The following is an 18,836-nucleotide window of genomic DNA, read 5'->3' on the forward strand; positions in this document are numbered from 1 at the left end:
TCCAAGACCACTCTGGGCAACATAGTGAGATCCTATCTCTACAAAATAAATTAATAAGTAAATGAGCTGGGCATGGTCGTGTGCCTGTAGTCCCAGCTACTGGGGAGGCTGAGGCAGAAGGATGGCTTGAGCCTGGGAGTCTGAAGCTGTAGTAAGCTATGATCATGCCACTGCAGTCTAGCCTGAGGGACAGAGGAAGATGCTGTCTCAAGAAAAATTTGCTTCCAAACATAAATGAATTGCAAACAGAAATAGAAATATTTTTTTCTCAGGGTGTCACGTGAGTCAGTGATTTACGGTTTTGTGAAGAGTGAAAAGGCTGGGAAAGACTGAGCATAGTCACTGGAATGACTGCTCCAATCGCACCCCAGGTCGTGAGGCAGGAAGTGAAAGGCACCGCCAGCAGCAGTGCCTTACTGACCAATGTAACACTGGGCGTCGTCTTCTCCTCTCCGCTTTAACTGGGTGGTCTTTCTCACTGTGGCGCTGGCCTCCGGCTGATCCCTTCCCTTTCCTTTGGCAGGCTTTGCACTTGCAGGCTTCTTCTCCTTGGGAGATTTCGCCTTCCCTTTATCCTTTTCTAACTTCAGTTTGTCTTCGATTACCTGGAATGAGAGGATACTTTTTTCTCCAAATCAGACAGTGAGAAAGCAATAATGCTTTTCTACTTGCCAGGTGCATTAATTCTTCCTCTCATTCGATCACTCGTGTACTCTATTTTTCATGTGTTCATTCTGTAAATCAGGATAATGGAGATTCCAACTTGAGACTAAGTTGTGATAAGGCACATTTATGTATGAGGACTGGCGGGGTGTTTGCCAGAAAGCTGGTGACGCAGAGACTTCTGGAAGAAACTCAGTCCTAAGGGAGAGCCAAGTGTGACCCAAGAAGCCACCCCAGGGGTTTGAAGGCAGGGTGAGAAGATAATTCAGAATATACAATGGTGTCAGGAGTTTAGGGTTACCTTTTAGTCTAACCCCGGGGAGCCTCTGTCTGAGCCTCAGAGAGACGTGGGGTTGGTTATTAAAAACAAAACAAAAATTAAAAATAAAAAGGAAAACAGGAATGTTTTGTTAACATCTCCTTGATAAAGCACTTCATAGTAAAAGAAATGCAGTGACCAATTTTTTTTTAAAAAAAAATTAAAAGATTCTTTGGGGAGCTTAGCATTAAGTATTTTTATCATAATCCTACTGGAAAATGTGCAGACATAACCAATGGTTGCTATTTGATGGGGTCAGAATAAACATCAGTTGGTAAAATGAATTGCTTCCATGATGCTCCGGGGCATGCTTAACTGCCACCTACCACGTAAAGATTAATTCCTCCCCAACACTCTGCTTTTCTTTCTTTCCAAACAGTGGCCAAAAATGTCATGCAGGATTTCATAATGTAATTACACTTTCGGTTCGTGTACTTATGAATACACATCAGTTGTACTCATTGAAACGTTGTGACAGTACCAGATCACAAGGTAGCCCTGCAGAAGAGCTGGAATACATTTATATTGCTCTTATTATTCCCACTGAACGAAATTAAAACAAAACTAATTAAATTACTGCAATGTCTTGCACTCTGATGTCTTTTCCTGAGGTCATAAAATCCAAATTTGAAAAACTCTCTGACATTAGAGATTGGGAGAGAAGATATCCTGTTTTGACACCCAGCTAACAGAATGTAATGCAGAAGGGAAGAGGAGCGCCTTCCCTACTCCATGTGGCTTCTGGATGGTAAGGGCTCCAGAGAGCCCAGTTTAGCTTTGGCAGCCAGAAGCGCCCATGGGTTCTAGCACCCACGGCTCTAGTGGCAATGAAACTGTCACCTTCCCGTACCTGCTCCTCAGCAGGAAGGGACATCATCAGCAGAGCTTCAAGTGTCACACACAGCCTGAGGTGGAGGCAGGTACAGGCTATGAAATGGCCTCACCCTTTCTAGAAAATTAAAACTCCAACATGGCTAGAGCGTATGTAAGTGGTAAAATAACACCTTCGAAGAGCTAGGGTCAAAGAAGAAAAGATGTTCCTGGAGTGGAAGTGGAGGTCCAGGAAAACAGCTCCCTGCTAGACAGAAAAGGGGGCACTGGGAGGAATGGAGGGCATTGCCAAAGTCAAGCTTGCCAGACTTAACACATGTCTCCCTTAGGCGACTCCCACTGACACAAATGAGGTAATCTTAACAACAGAAGTTCAATGAGAACGGAAGTTCTGAAAATATGTGGGATGCTGGTATTCATCTACTCATCCATTCATTCAGTGAACATTTTCATGAGCTTCCATTTCTGTCCCAGGCGTCCTCAGCAGCAGAGGGAAACATCAGTGGAGGCTGAAGGTGTCACTCACAGCCTGGGTAGGGGCAGCAATGAGAGCACAGGTAAGGTGCAGAGGAGTGCAAGGGCCCCAGCATTGCTCTCTGCACCAGGTATAAATTGGTGCCTAAAATGGGGCTGGGATCTGCCCCTTGAGCTCACAGCCTATGGTGAATTAAAGAGAAAAAGAAATACAAACAAACAGATAAAAATGTAACTATAAATTTTAATGATTGCTATGAAGAATAAAACCCAGTATAGTCACAGAAACACAATAGAGAACACTTTCGTAAGTAGGTGATGAAGAACTCTGTGGAAGTGATATTTGAGCAGAGACCTCAAAGGCAAGTCATCCACAAGAGAAGCAGGAAAAACGTGTGTGTGTGTGTGTGTGTGTGTGTGTAGATCCTGAGGCATAAGAAGCTGGGTGTGTTCAAAGAGCTGAAAGGAGATGAGCCCAGCAGGAAATCAGCCGTGGAGGTGGGCGGTAGCCCAAGATGAGGTGTGTGAGGCAGGCCATGGGCCAGGCCATCCAGGCGTTTTTTGTTTAAGATGAAGGTAACAAGTTTACCTTTTTTTGAGGTGAAGGTAACAAGTTTATGTCTTAATTAAAATGCAATGGGAAGATTTTAAAGAGTTTTAAGTAGAGGAGCTCTATGATTCTGCAAGATTAGAAACCAGAAGACCAGAAGGAAACTCTTGCAATAGTCCAGATAAAACCCAACAGTGACTCGGATTAAAGTGCTGGCAGAGTGAAGACAGATTTGAGACGGATTTGGGATGTTGAAACTTCATGGGTTGAAAGATTAGATGTGAAGTCTGAATAAGGAGGCACATCAAAGGGAATGCTGTGAATTTTAGTTTGAGCTACTGAGTGGTTGATGGTGCCACTCACAGAGATAGAGAAGACTGGGTGATAAGTGGTTTTCACTTCAGGTGGACAGAATTTTTTTTTTGAGATGGAGTTTCGCTCTTGTCACCCAGGCTGGAGGTCAATGGTGCGATCCCGGCTCACCGCAACCTCCGCCTCCTGGGTTCAGGCAATTCTCCCGCCTCAGCCTCCTGAGTAGCTGGGATTACAGGCACGCACCACCATGCCCAGCTAATTTTTTGTACTTTTAGTAAAGACGGGGTTTCACCATGTTGACCAGGATAGTCTCGATCTCTTGACCTCTTGATCCACCCGCCTTGGCCTCCCAAAGTGCTGGGATTACAGGCGTGAGCCACCACGCCCGGCCTAGGTGGACAGAATATTAACAGTGTTACGTCAACTTTGAGATGCCTCTAAGAGGTCGAGGTTCAATACACAAACTCTCTTCCCAGAAGAGAAATTTGGCTGGAGTTACAAATTCAAGTGTGCATAACATACAGATAGTCGTTAACTGCACAGGAAGAGATGAATCACTGAGTTCTTGAGAAAAATGATAATTGAGGGATTCCATCTTCGGGTCTCCTTCCACCATCTCTCTGGGATTTCCCCCTCTGGGATCCCCTTCTGCTCAGTGTGGAAGCTGCTTTCCTCTCCGGGACTCCATACTTGGGTCCCCTCCACAATCCTCATGGAAGCTTTCTCTCTCTCTCTCTCTCATCTTCTTCCCTTTCTTTCTGCCTAAATAAATCACTTTCTGCAAAAACTCTCTGGGTTAATATTTACTTGCGAGTGCCTGCGCCATGGTCCTCTCTCCCATTCTTGGGTGAGTGAGAGACCAAGAGCCTGGAAAAACAGCCTCTCAGGGGAGCTAAGCGCTCCCCTGAACCCCCCAAACCCAGAAACAATTAGTGCAAACCAGCCAGGAGGAGGCGGTCAGGAGACAAGAAAGCATGTCAGAGGGTCCTCCAAGCCACAAAATTGTGGTGAATGGAAAAGAATGTATAAGCTTTGCCTCATTTAGTTTTCTTGGATTGTTGAGTAATCCTAGGGTTAAGTCAGCAGCATCAGCATAGCATCTCTGAAGAAGTGTGGCGTGGGGACTTGTGGACCCAGTGGATTTTATGGCACATTTGATGTTCATTTGGATTTGGAAGACCACCTGGCAAAAATCTATGAAGACAGAAGAAGCCATGATATACTCGTATGATTTGCCGCCATAGCCAGTGCTATTCCTGCTTACTCTAAGACAGGGGACATTATATTTGTAGATAGAGTTGCTGCTCTACTATTCAGAAAGGATCACAGGCATCACATAGTGACATTAAGTTATTTAAGCATAATGACATGGCTGACCTTGAGCAACTACTGAAATAACAAGAGATCGAAGATCAAAGGGGGCATAATGAACATAAGGTAAACAATTCCTGGAGGAACGATGCTGTATCCTACCCAACCCTGCCCGGCCTCCAGTCAACCAGTGCACAAGTGCAAGGAGGCGGTGCCCAGCGCTCCACTGCCCTGCCCTCTGCAGAGGCCAAGACGTCACTGAGCAGTGACGTGCACTTATTTATTTATTTATTTATTATTGCATTTTAGGTTTTGGGGTACATGTGCAGAACATGCAAGACAGTTGCGTAGGTACACACGTGGCAGTGTGTTTTGCTTCCTTTCTCCCCTTCACCCACATTTGGCATTTCTCCCCAGGCTATCCCTCCCCAGCTCCCCCACCCCCCGCTGGCCCTCCCCTTTCCCCCCAATAGACCCCAGTGTTTAGTACTCCCCTTTCTGTGTCCATGTGTTCTCATTTTTCATCACCCACCTATGAGTGAGAATTTGCGGTATTTCATTTTCTGTTCTTGTGTCAGTTTGCTGAGAATGATGTTCTCCAGATTCATCCATGTCCCTACAAATGACATGAACTCATCGTTTTTGATTGCTGCATAATATTCCATGGTGTATATGTGCCACATTTTCCTAATCCAGTCTATCATCGATGGGCATTTGGGTTGGTTCCAGGTCTTTGCTATTGTAAACAGTGCTGCAGTGAACATTCGTGTACATGTGTCCTTATAGTAGAACGATTTATAGTCCTTTGGATATATACCCAGTAATGGGATTGCTGGGTCAAATGGAATTTCTATTTCTAGGTCCTTGAGGAATTGCCACACTGTCTTCTACAATGGTTGAACTAATTTACACTCCCACCAACAGAGTAAAAGTTTTCCTCTTTCTCCACATCCTCTCCAGCATCTGTTGTCTCCAGATTTTTTAATGATTGCCATTCTAACCCACATGAGATGATATCTCAATGTGGTTTTGATTTGCATCTCTCTAATGACCTGTGATGATGAGCATTTTTTCATGTTTGTTGGCCTCATGTATGTCTTCTCTTGTAAAGTGTCTTTTCATATCCTTTGCCTATTTTTGAATGGGCTTGTTTGTTTTTTTCTTGTAAATCTGTTTGAGTTCTTTGTAAATTCTGGATATCAGCCCTTTGTCAGATGTGTAAACTGCAAAAATGTTTTCCCATTCTGTTGGGTGCCGATTCACTCTAATGACTGTTTCTTTTGCCGTGCAGAAGCTGCGGAGTTTCGTTAGGTCCCATTTGTCTATTTTGGCTTTTGTTGCCAATGCTTTTGGTGTTTTAGTCATGAAGTCCTTGCCTACTCCTATGTCCTGAATGGTTTTGCCTGGATTTTCTTCTAGGGTTTTTATGGTGCCAGGTCTTATGTTTAAGTCTTTAATCCATCTGGAGTTAATTTTAGTGTAAGGTGCCAGGAAGGGCTCCAGTTTCTGCTTTCTGCACATGGCTAGCCAGTTTTCCCAACACCATTTGTTAAACAGGGAATCCTTTCCCCATTGCTTGTTTTTGTCAGGTTTATCAAAGATTGTATGGTTGTAGATATGTTGTGTTGCCTCCGATGCCTCTGTTCTGTTCCACTGGTCTATATCTCTGTTTTGGTACCAGTACCATGCTGTTTTGATTACTGTAGCCTTGTAGTATAGTCTGAAGTCCAGTAGTGTGATGCCTCCTGCTGTGTTCTTTTTGCTTAGAATTGACTTGGCTATGCGGGCTCTCTTTTGGTTCCATATGAAGTTTAAGGTGTTTTTTTCCAGTTCTGTGAAGAAGGTCATTGGTAGCTTGATGGGGACAGCATTGAGTCTGTAAATTACTTTGGGCAGTATGGCTATTTTCACAATATGGATTCTTCCTAGCCATGAACATGGAATGTTTCTCCATCTGTTTGTGTCTTCTCTGATTTCGTTGAACGGTGGTTTGTAGTTCTCCTTGAAGAGGTCCCTTACGTTCCTTGTGAGTTGTAGTCCAAGGTATTTTATTCTCTTTGTAGCAATTGTGAATGGCAGTTCGTTCTTGATTTGGCTTTCTTTAAGTCTGTTATTTGTGTGTAGGAATGCTTGTGATTTTTGCACATTGATTTTATATCCTGAGACTTTGCTGAAGTTGCTTATCAGTTTCAGGAGTTTTTGGGCTGAGACGATGGGGTCCTCTAGGTATACTATCATGTCATCTGCAAATAGAGACAATTTGGCTTCCTCCTTTCCTATTTGAATATGCTTTATTTCTTTTTCTTGCCTGATTGCTCTGGCTAGAACTTCCAGTACTATACTGAATAGGAGTGGTGAGAGAGGGCATCCTTGTCTAGTGCCAGATTTCAAAGGGAATGCTTCCAGTTTTTGCCTATGCAGTATGATATTGGCTGTTGGTTTGTTGTAAATAGCTTTTATTACTTTGAGATACGTTCCATCAATGCCGAGTTTATTGAGGGTTTTTAGCATAAAGGGCTGTTGAATTTTGTCAAAGGCCTTCTCTGCGTCGATTGACATAATCATGTGGTTTTTGTTTTTGGTTCTGTTTATGTGGTGAATTACATTTATAGACTTGTGTATGTTGAACCAGCCTTGCATCCCCGGGATGAATCCTACTTGATATGGTGGATAAGCTTTTTGATGGACATGCACTTTTAGGATGCATTTGTGACCTGCCTTCTGGAAGGAATTCCCAGCAGCTGACTATGGTGACTGCCACGGAGCAGTGGGTGCTGGCGGAGGTGGTACAGGTGCTCTATGAGGCTCCTGCTTACCATCTTATTTTGGAAGGGATTCTAATACTCTGGATAATCAGACTTCTTTTCTCTAAGGCTTACAAATTACAAGAACAATTTGATCTTACAGTCAAGGAAAAGGAAGAACTGACTGAAGAGTGGCAACCAGAACCTCTTGTTCCTCCTGCCCCAAAAGACCATCCTGCTCTCAGCTACAACATCATTTCAGGTTAAGTGGGCACCTGGTCTCTGAGAATCTTCTCTTGAGACAGCTCTTTTTGGTTTCACAGTTCTTCTGTCCACCTTGGGTGGCCTTGAATTCATGGCTGCATCTGCCTCCTCCACAGTGGCATACCTGACAAACCCAAAGCCCCTGGAGCACTTGGTGTTTGGATCTCCCATTACCACACAGTCTGTAAGCCTTCCCCATTGCTCACAATGGCTTCTCGGGCTCTCATTGGTTGTTTCAAAGCTCAACCCTCCAATGAAGAACTTCCTCAGCTGTTCGGGCTCTTTAGGAGACTCCGACTTAGACATGATCACAGGGAGAAGAGAGACTTTAACAATGCTTCTTTGGTGGCGTCCACAGGCAGAAAGTACTATTAATTATTTTTGACGTGGAGTTTTGCTCTTGTTGCCCAGGCTGGTGTGCGATGGTGCAATCTCAGCTCACGGCAAGCTCCGCCTCCTGGGTTCTAGCCAGTCTCCTACCTCAGCCTTCCAAGTAGCTGGGATTACAGGCATATGCCACCATGCCTGGCTAATTTTGTGTTTTTAGTGGAGATGCAGTTTCTCCATGTTGGTCAGGCTGGTCTTGAACTCCTGACCTCAGGTGATCTGCTCACCTTGGCCTCCCAAACTGCTGGGATTACAGGCATGAGCCACTGCACCCTGCCATAGATATCAATTTTTTACTCAATTCTTGGTGTGGTCAAAAGTGAAGGGACAGGCAGGATTAGGGGCCCAGCAGCCACGAGAGCCAAGTCAGAGGTAGGAGGAGGAGCTGCCATCTGTGACATGTAGGTGGCCAGGAGCAGGGAGTCTCAGCAGGTGGGGAGATAGCAGGGGAAGCTGGGTGGCACTGCAGTTTACCACGTCTTCTTTATCCTCCCAAGTTGCTTTTTCAGTCTCCTGGATTTTGATGTTCTACTTAACGCCCCCATGTTCTTATCCATGTTGTCCATGAATCCCTCCAGAGATAGGCAGGGAAGTTTAGCCAGTGGGGGCAGCTTGTCTCTCTCCCACCTCAATTGCAGGGGAGGGGCCCGTGGCAGCTGCTGGGGTGGCCCTGACAGTTTTTGTTTGTGGGAGCTGTGACTGGCAGCTCTGGGTGGAGAAGAGCTACTTGCTGCAAGAGCTGCAGGATCCTTGTGCTGGGTCTCCTTCCCCCGTGTCTGCAAGCCTGAGGAGCTGGGCAGGTGGTCTTTACCCACCACCTGAGAGGCCGCCTTCTCTAGCCAATGGGAGCAGCCAGGAACTGGGCCAGAGAGCACTGCTGGAGCCGGGTCAGGCTTCCCAAAGGGAAGGACGCCTCCTGTAGGGCTGCGTGCACTGGGCACTCCATGGCCCTTGGAGTGGAAACTCACTGCAGGCACCTGGGCCTTGTCATGTCAGTCCCGTTCGTTTCTGTCGGGCTCCTGCTATGGACATCTCCGTTTAAGACCCTGGGACTGCGGTCGAAGGAAGTGAGGTTTCCCTGAGCCTCCAGGGGCCTTGAGGCAGATGCTGCTTCCCCATTGCTACAGGGGCCCCGTGCTCCTTCTCCTGCCCCTGGCTCTCTACCTTATCGTCCACCTCCATTGGTTCTTCCAGCTCTTCTTCTGCCCTCCGTCTTCAGGACAGGAATGGAATTCCAAGACCTGTTCCCTGGCTCTTGTAGTGAAGGCAGTCAGAGGGGAAACTTGAGTCTTACATGAGGGATCCTCATGGAGCTGACATGTCTAAACCTCATGGAGTTGTGTGCAGACAGCACCGTTTCTTCCTTGGCGGGAGGTGCTTGTGTTCCCAGGAAGAGGCCACAGCCTCCTAAGGGTACCATTTGACCTGGCTAGAAAAGAAGGCCCAGGACCTCGCTGAGGGTTGAAGAAGAATCCAGAAGAGCGCAGGGTTCCCAGGGCAGGCACAGACACAGGAGCTGCAGGGTGAACCCGGCCAGCTGAAAAGACGGCATGGACAAGATGATCCTGTTGCAGATGCCACGTTCGGGCCTGCAGTGGAACCAGGAATGAAATGTGCTTAGGAAATTTCCCATTTTGTGCAAGTTGTGGATAAAATGAGGGTCCGAAATGGGGAGGATACTCCTGAGGCACCCACTACTCTGCAGCTGCCTGTGCACTGGGCAGCTGGGCGCTTATGACATCTCAATGGGGCTGGTGACAGAGCAGGATGTAGGGCAGTGCACAGGAGCCCAGGGAGGGCACCTACAAGTGGAGTCAAAGGGCAAAGGGCGAGGCTCCCCACCCATCCAGCTGGACTCTCTAGCCCCAGTAATGTCCTGCTCCTGGGGGCAGATGTGCGGCCCTGGATGGGCCGTGCTGTGGGGCTGTGGGGGATGCGGAGCTGATCTGCCAGAGCTCTTCCCACCTGGTGTCTGGCACAGGCACTGGCTGGCACCCAGTGGCCATGTCCTGGCTGACCTTGTCCCCTGGGTTACAGGACCAGACCCTGCTGGAAGCAGAGTGCAGGACTAGCCAGATCCTGCCAAGCTCTCCAAGGGCCTCCTCAGTGCCTCTGTGCCTCCTGGAGCCAGGCCTGCCTTCTCAGTGGCTGTCCTGGCCTCGCTGGGCAGATTTCAGGAGAGGATGCACGCCCCAGCTTGACTGGCTGCTGTCTCTTACCTGGCAGGCAGGGTCTCCACTTCTTTTTACAAATTTGCCTGGGAATTTTCCTCAGGTCATTCAGGTGATCACAATCCAGCCAGGCTTTGAACCCAGGCTGTGCGATTCCACAGCTGGCACTCTGGCCTGTGTGCCTCCTCATCGTGGAAACAGCATGTATTCTTAATGTTTCCTGTAGTCCTAGGGTAATTAGGACTGTGGCATATCTGCAATAAGCACATGCACACATACAAGGAGGTCTTCAACACATAAGTTGACCATGGCCCACTCTGGGCTCCAGTCCTCTTCAAAGATGTAGGGCAGGGATCACCAGCTGTCCGCACAGCACCATCCCACACTGCGCTTCTAATGGAGCATCAGCCCACATGTTCTTTCTCATCTGGTGGGAGGAATCTAAGTACGTAAAGACGATGTTCTAGATCAACTTTGGTCTATCCTGAAAGAAATTCACCAGTGGATCATTCCATATAGACAACAGCCAGTTTCTCTAGTCTTCCCGGATGTGTCTAGAAAGCAAGTATTTATTTGTAAGTATTGGATTAAAATACGATCAACGGAATTTGGTCATTGTGAGCATGCCAGCTGGGTCCACTCTTCACCACACATTATGATACTCTAGATTATCTTACGGCCAAGAGAAAGACATACTCTTGGATGCCTGGACTAGGCAAACAGGCATGAAAAACCATTCGGCCACTCCACTTCTTCTTATTAGAGAACGGAAACCATCTATATTCGAGGATATTGCTAAAAGGTGAGAAGTTACTTCTGTCATCGTGTTCATTGTTTTCTGGTTGTTTTGAAGATCTTTTTTTCCTTCTTTATTGTTTTCTTCATGGTTTGGTGAGTTTCTGTACTGCGAAGGTTTGATTCCTTTCTTCATTTCACTGACAAATCTGATGTAATTTTTTCCCTTGGTTACTCTGTAGCTTACAATTAAAAATTTATAGTTACGATAGACTAAAGCTGATAAAAAGTTGTGATCACACATGAACATGCTATACTCCCTCCTGCACATCCCATGCCAATGCACAAAATGTATACTTTTTTGCCATAATTTATACTGTTCTGTATTGTGTATTTGTTAAGAACTGACTGTAACTATAAAAATAAAGGATGTGCAACTTTAAAAAAAAATGAGAGTTGAGCCCAAGATCATGCTAGGGACCTCAGTGCTTACCAACTGGGTATAGGGAGAGATGCCAGCAAAAAGAGACAGAGAAGTGGCTAAAGGAATAGAGAAAATATATACAGTGTGAAGCCGGAGAACCAAGAAACCAAAAAGGGCCAAAAGACAAGAATTGGCAGTGGTAGGTAACATTAAAAGGAGCAATATGGTGGAGTGTGGAGGTGGGAAACAGGAGGACAGTATCAACAGAGAAACCACTTTTATGGACAACCGTTTCTGGAAGTTTGGTTGTAAAGTGGAACCAGAGCTCCGAGTGGTTCAGTAGTTAAGTGGATGGAAGCGGGCATGAGGCGTATACACATAAAGTCAAGAGATGTTACGCTTGCAGGCTGTTGGAATGGTGCAGTAGACAAGGGGACAGTGAAGATCGGGGCCAAGCTCTCCAGGAGTCAACGTGGGATAAGGACGAAAGACTGTGTCAATGACTGGACTTTGAGAGGAGGAGAGGAAATTTCCTAGTTTTCATAACCAAGAACAACAGGAAGAGGCTGGGTGCCTGGGTGTAGATGTAAGAAGCAGAGACATCTTGGGGGTGTTGAGAAAATGTTTCCATTTTTTTCAAGTGAAGCATGAGGCAAAGTCATCCGCTGAGAAAAGGCAGGAAAGAGGTAGGAGTTTTGAACAGGGAAGATGACGTAAGAGTTCTATCAGAGTGGAGGAGCAAGCTTACCGAGGTAACATGGTAGGACTCTGCCAGTGGTGAGAACCTACTGAATGCTGAGGTTGTTAATTTTAAATGAAATCAGTCTGTTTAACTGTGTGAATTTCCTCCATTTATGTTTAGCTGGTCATGAATAGACATAAAAATGATGGATCACTGAGTTCATCCTTGGAGGGGTTTTGCAAAATGATTGTGAGGGAAGGTGAGAAGGGCAAGGGAAATCAAGACGAAGCAGAGAAATGATAATATGATTGGATCGTGGCACCTAAGCCAAACAAGCAGCAGGAGAGGACAATGAACAGAAAGCGTTAGGCTCTGTGGACTGGGGTTTATAAGGGGGTTGAAGAAATTATGTAGGAGGATATTGGATGACGAGTAAGAGACAAGGACAGGAAATTTCCAAGGTTAGAGAACAGGGAACTCAAGACTTCGGAGGTGATGAGGGCTTTGGTGATGACAAGGTTCGAGGGAGGCAATGGCTGAGAAGGAGTGAAGAAATGACCATTAGAGAACCAAGAGGCCAGTAAGAAGAGAATTAGTCACTAATTAAAAACACCAAAAAGAAGAAGAGGCAGAGAGGCAGAGAATAACCATGTTAATTAAAAATTGTCCAGGTCGGCCGGGCGTGGTGGCTCACACCTGTAATCCCAGCACTTTGGGAGGCCGAGGCGGGTGGATCACGAGGTCAAGAGATGGAGACCATCCTGGTCAACATTGTGAAACCCCATCTCTACTAAAAATACAAAAAAAAAAAATTAGCTGGGCATGGTGGCGCGCGCCTGTAATCCCAGCTGCTCAGGAGGCTGAGGCAGGAGAATTGCCTGAACCCAGGAGGCGGAGGTTGCGGTGAGCCGAGATCGTGCCATTGCACTCCAGCCTGGGTAACAAGAGTGAAACTCTGTCTGAAAAAAAAAAAATTGTCCAGGTCAGAGATTTCCTGATAGACAGATAGGAGGGTCTGGGTAAACTGGGAGGTACAGCCATGTGGTCAGGGGGCTGCACCAGGCCATCAGGGCTGTAAACCATTAAACTAACTCCCCTTTTTAAGACTCGAGGTTCTCTACGTAACTTTCTGACAGTTTGCCTTCCTATGTACAGTTTGTCTACGGGGAGAAAACTTTCAGTTAAGGCTGATGGGTCTGTCCCATAAAACTGACTAATATTTACAGTAGTAAATTTGCAAGTGGCTGTCACTATTAATATCACCCTTATCATTACCACTAATATTACGTGTCTGTTTATTACATTCTTACTATAGTCCAAATACTCTATCTTGTCAAGTCTTCACAGTCACGACAATAGGTAGAGCGTCGTCTTCATTTTACGGAGGAGAAAACTGAGTCTTAGTGAGGGCAAGTAGTTGTTCAGTCTCAAAACTAGTAAGAGGCACAGCCAGGCCAGTCTGGCTCTATCGCCCATGCTCTTTTTTCATGGGTTTGTAAAGCACGAGTCAGTGCCCCTCAGTGCAGGTGGCCTGGAAACACTGGCAAGACTCATGCAGGGCTCTCCAACAGCCAAGCTTTGGATCGTGGCGAATTTACTAATTGGCAACACCCTGTGCAGCTCCTTGGTAGACAGCCGGCCTTGCTACGGGTAAGTTCCCATGTGGCCATCAAAACCTACCAGAAACTTTTACAACTGCAATTTTAAATAAAATCTCAGGGTGATATTTTGATTTAAAAAGATGAAACCATTTTAGGTTATTATTTTCAGGTTTACCTGGAATAAACATTCATTCATTCATTCATTTCATCATTTCACAGATACTTCTCCCTATCATGGGTGAGACAGTGAGAGGCCCCCTGGCCCTGCAGGTTCTCCTGGGCAGGGTGTGAGAGCCTGTGCAGCCACATAAGTCTCATCCCTTTGGGGCCTCTTTAGCAAAGACTGGAGTTCTAGAAGCTCAGCAACTCTGGCCCTTTCTTCTATTTGGTTCTTGGGATTCTAGAGAAAGGAGGGTGACTATAACCAAACATTCAAAGGAAGTGGTAAATTTTCGTAGCAGAGTATAGTTTCCAGACATCATCGTCTGTAATTTGATCTCACAAAGCAACCTGTGAGATGGGGAATTTTATTCCCATTGTATAAATTAACACAGAGTTTGTCCTGAGACACACAAGTATGGTAGACAGTGCTAATCTGACTTCAAAGCTTAAACTCATTTTATTTCCCTGATACTCTTGTCTCAGTCTTTGATATTCTCCCGACTTCTACATACCCTCCTGCCCTCCCTCTCCCCTGTCTTCCCAGGGGCTGAATCACACTTGCTCGAGGCCCTTTCCTTTCTCCAGAGCACTCCACCACCTCAGCCACTCACCCTGCTCACTTCTCTCTCCTTTCTCTCCCATTCTTTTTGCCTTTGCATTCCTCTAGCAAGACCAAAGTTGGGAGACTGGAGAACAGTATCTATTTAGACTAATTTCCATTAACATTAAAATGATATTTACCTCCCTCACCTTCACAAAAGTATTAATTTTTTTTAAAGTTTTTATAGATGAGTTTCACTCTGTTGCTCAGGCTGGACTCAAACTCCTGGGCTCAAGATATCCTCCTGCCTCAGCCTCCCAAGCAGCTGGGACCACAGCTGCATGCCACCATGCTCAGCTAAAGGTATTTTTAAAAAGGACCCTTATAAATCCTGACTTACTTCTGTAAATAACTTCTTCTTGTAAAAATTATTACTAAAAATTTGGAAAAAAAATATAAAGAGCTTACAAAAGTCACCATAATTCAGAGATGAGTGAAAAGGTTCAATGCATTCTTTCAAATACATTTTCCGCATCATTTACACATAACTGTTGTATGTTCTCTCTTGGTGTCCCACATTTTTCCATTTAACAATGAAGTATCTTCAATTGGTAGAATGTGTATTACTGGGCCGGGCGCAGTGGCTCATGCCTGTAATCCTAGCCCTTTGAGAGGCCGAGGATCACCTGAGGTTAGGAGTTCAAGAATATGTATTACTATGTAGAGAACTTCCTGGGTAAATAAAGGATTCTGTGGTGCAGAGAAATTATATGCAGACAACAAAGGCGAACGGAAGCAGCTAGGTCTTCCTGGGTTCCAGATCCAGGCTGAGAAGTCCGTGGTGGATTTTTGAACATGTTCTTTACCCTACCCAGTCCCTTCTGCTCTCCTCCCATGGCTGACCATAGCGGTGGTCTACCTATTCCTCTCTTGAATTCAGTCTATCCCTCACTCACTCCTCCCATCCTCCATACTGAAGTTGAACCAGGACAGTCTCTTTGTCCCTCTAGTTCTGGACAATGATTGACTGGTTGGCCCCTAGAATTCTAGTTGGTCCCAGAGTGAAACATCATTTTGTAACAAGCCCCAATCACAGGTAAATCATTTCCTATCTTTTACTTCCTTTTTCTTACATTCTAAGAAAACCCTTCTCACCTATTGGTTTATGTCTTGAAATCTGGGAGTGGGAAGGAAGTCAACAAGATCAGGGGCATTCAGCAAAGCTGACCCCCTCAGTTATAAACTCAAGTTAGTTCATACAAACTCTTTCTCTGGCCCTTCTGACTTCTAGAAAAAATTCTAGCCAGGCATGGTGGCTCGCACCTGTAATCCCAGCACTTTCGGAGTCTGAGGTTGGTGGAGCACAGGTCAGGAGTTCAAGACCAGCCTGGCCAAGACGATGAAACCCCATCTCTACTAATAATACAAAAATTAGCCAGGCATGTTGGTAGACACCTGTAATCTCAGCTACTTGGAAGGCTGAGACAGGAGAATTGCTTGAACCCAGGAGGCGGAGGTTGCAGTGAGCCAAGATCACACCATTGCACTCTAGCCTAGGTGATAGAGTGAGACTCCATCTCAAAAAAAAGTTAGAGGGAACTCTTGTCAATCCAAGGCAAAAATTTTGGAAGGGTATATCCCAAAAGTCCCTCTCTCCACCAGGTTTGGGGAACACATGTTCCCCAGCATATGAAGGAAGAGTCAAGTTTGTTACAGATTCCTTTTTTTTTTTTTTAATGCCGTATGTATAGAAAGCATCTGGATGCCTCCTACTGTGAGAAGGCTTTGGATAAGCACAGAGATTTCTTAAGCAGTTAAGTTACATAGCAGATGTGAGATTTCTGTCTCAGCAAGAACCACAAAAGTGTTGGCATTTCACATACTCAGCTGAATATCAAGTGACACGTACCTAGAAACCTTAATCTTAAATTATTCTCACTTTTTAAGGAGAGAAACAAACCATTCTCCTTCTCTCTAATAGAGCAACCTAGTTATTGGATGCTTCAAAATATTTTAGATCGTATTTTATTTCTAAATGACTTCTTGATGTCAAAATTGAAATATAATTAATAAGTATTCATTCTCCTAATTCCTTGCAATGAAAGGAATGTAAATGGTAAACGTCAGTGAAACTGATAATAAATAGCTATACTTCATCTGATTCTTAAAGATAATAATGCAGGCCAGGCACAGTAGCTCATGCCTGTAATTCCAGAACTCTGGGAGGCCGAGGTGGTGAATCACCTGACGTCCGGAGTTTGAGACCAGCTTGACCAACCTGGTGAAATCCTATCCTAGCCAGGTGTGGTGGAGCATGTCTGTCATCCCAGCTACTTGGGAATCTGTGGCAGGAGAATCACTTGAACCTGGGAGGCAGAGGTTGCAGTGAGCTGAGATTGTTCTGCTGTACTCCAGCCTGGGCAACAGAGTGAAACTCTGTCTCAAAAAGAAAAAGAAAAAAGATAAAAATACATATACATATTCATGTATAACTGTGTTTCATATCAAATTTATAATAAGATCCTCAGAATAGTATTGTTGAGGATATAGATAAGAAAACATGTTCACAGAGTTTGTAACTAGCTCACTCTATTATGCAGTTTATGAGAAACTGGGTTTTCTGAGTTTTTATAGTTCTCTTTCAAGATATCATGCTATCTCATAAACAGTCTATTATAGTGGACAAGAGATAGGCCAAAAAATGTATAAGATCACATAAATTTGAGAGACAGTAGGTTAGACAATATTAAACAGAGTGGTTTTCCTCCATCTTTAATTGGCTATTATGTTGTTGAATATCTTCAAGGGTTGTACATAATACACAGTGATTTCCATGTTCATTTGAGCAGGGGCCATTTTTTTCTTTCTTAAATGGAGAACTAGGTCTAAGTGGCCATAGGATTCATTTTGAATATACAAGGTTATGGGAAGACTTTTAAACATTAATCCAATTCAATAAATCTATGGTAAGAAAATTATCCAAAATATGGAGAATTCTATACTACAAAGTACATGGTTTATTATGAAAAGATATAGAAATAACTTAAATGCTCAACAATAGAGAAATGGTTAAGAAAATTATGGCAGTCAGTAAAATATCACATAACCAATAATAACGATAGAGTGGACACCATGATAATGAGTAAAAATTATAATCTATCGTAACTGAAAAAGCAGTAGATTTTTACAATGATTACAGCTATGTAAAAAAACAAATCTGCAGAAAGAAATAGAAAGAAAATACCAAAGTGTTAATATTAATTATAATCGGGGTATACGTTGTAAAAGTTTTGCTTTTCTTTCTCTGTATTTTCTATGTAGTCTATGAAAGACTTTACTACTAGATCAGTCAATGCTGTCCTATCTTACCATGCAGCGCGGACATTTGGAGCAATCTCTGAATGTCCAGTTTTAAGAGTTTCTCTCAGAGACTCAGTCATTTCTGGGTGGGAAGTAGGACTGGAAATTAAGTCAGGATTCCCCATGGAATCAGTGGTTGGTTAGCTCAGAACGTTTCTCTTCGGTGAGTTTTTTCCCTTCCCTTGACCGCTGTCCCCCTCTTTAACCGGAGGATGTTGTGCACAATGTAATTAATAGAACCAGATGTTTCTGAGTGGGTCACTGAGCACAGCCATGGGTCCTACAGGGAAACGTCTCTGGGCAGGCACTCGACTGACTGTGAGCCAAGAGTACCATTTCATAATTACTGAGACACACGTAGGAAAGATACGTATGGGGGTTAAGAACATGGTCTTTGGAGTCTGACAGTTCTAGATTTGAATCCCAGCTCTACCACTGAGAGTAGCTGTTTGGCCTTGGGAAAATTCTTTAACTTTTCACACTCTCATTTTCTGCATCTGCAAATTGGGAGCAATACTCTGTACCTAATAAAGTCATTTAAAAGATTAAATGATACAGCATGTGCAAAGGTCTTAGTAATGTGCCAAATAGTCAATAATGATAGCTAACTATAATTACCAGCTGCTGTGATCGCAGCTCTTCCAGATTTTAAAGTGCTACTGTATGCTAAAGATGTACGTTTCTTTGCATTTTTCCTGAAGTCCATAAAACGTTTTCATTAATTAAAAGCAAGCCACTTAGGAAAGGACTACTCTGTTTTAAGGATAAGCCAGCTGGGGGTTCATTTATTATTACTCCTGATTTGTTGGTTTTTGAAGCTCCTGAGATTCAACATCCATGTTAGCGGGATCCTGATTTTGAGAATGCAGCCTCAAAGAATCCATCCAGTTAGTGAGGCAATTTATTTCTGTCCCGAAACCACGTGCGTCCCCCTAAACTGAGTTCCTGTTCTTCCTCTGTTTCATTTCTTACAATAGTTTCTGAAGATTTTAACCACAACTGAATCAAAACTAACCAGCCTGTAATTTCCTTGTATGTCCCTATGGCCTTTCCTGTAAAACCACACACACACACACACACGCACGCACGCACGCACACACACACACACGGCATTACATTGGCTGGTTTCCAGTGTTTTGGAGTTTCGACTGGAGGAAGCTGGAAGGTGTCTGTGAAAGCTGCTCTCATTTCTCTTTGTCCCTCTTTTGGAGGAGGCTCTGGGTTGCTTGTGGCTTAATCATAATTTATTATCAAATGTAGGCATTTCTAACCTTGAATTATTTTAAGAACAGTTTACCAGTG

The 18,836-nt window shown here is 44.5% G+C and overlaps 1 protein-coding gene across 7 annotated transcripts in view; it reads right to left on the reverse strand.

Moving 5' to 3' along the window:
* The window catches only part of SPAG17 (sperm associated antigen 17), a 275,909-nt gene that overhangs the window by 154,069 nt on the left and 103,004 nt on the right, over positions 1–18,836 (reverse strand). For 6 of the 7 annotated variants that reach the window (XM_035252595.3, XM_009001977.4, XM_009001979.4 and 3 more), the window contains one exon: positions 422–605. In XM_035252595.3, the coding sequence (XP_035108486.3) occupies positions 422–605 (184 nt within the window). Of the gene's footprint in view, positions 1–421; positions 606–16,452; positions 16,611–18,836 lie in introns of those variants that run through there. The other variant, XM_035252597.3, reaches the window with a different exon arrangement.

The sequence above is a fragment of the Callithrix jacchus genome, chromosome 7 (genome assembly GCF_049354715.1).
Source record: "Callithrix jacchus isolate 240 chromosome 7, calJac240_pri, whole genome shotgun sequence".
In the NCBI taxonomy this organism is placed as follows: domain Eukaryota; kingdom Metazoa; phylum Chordata; class Mammalia; order Primates; family Cebidae; genus Callithrix; species Callithrix jacchus.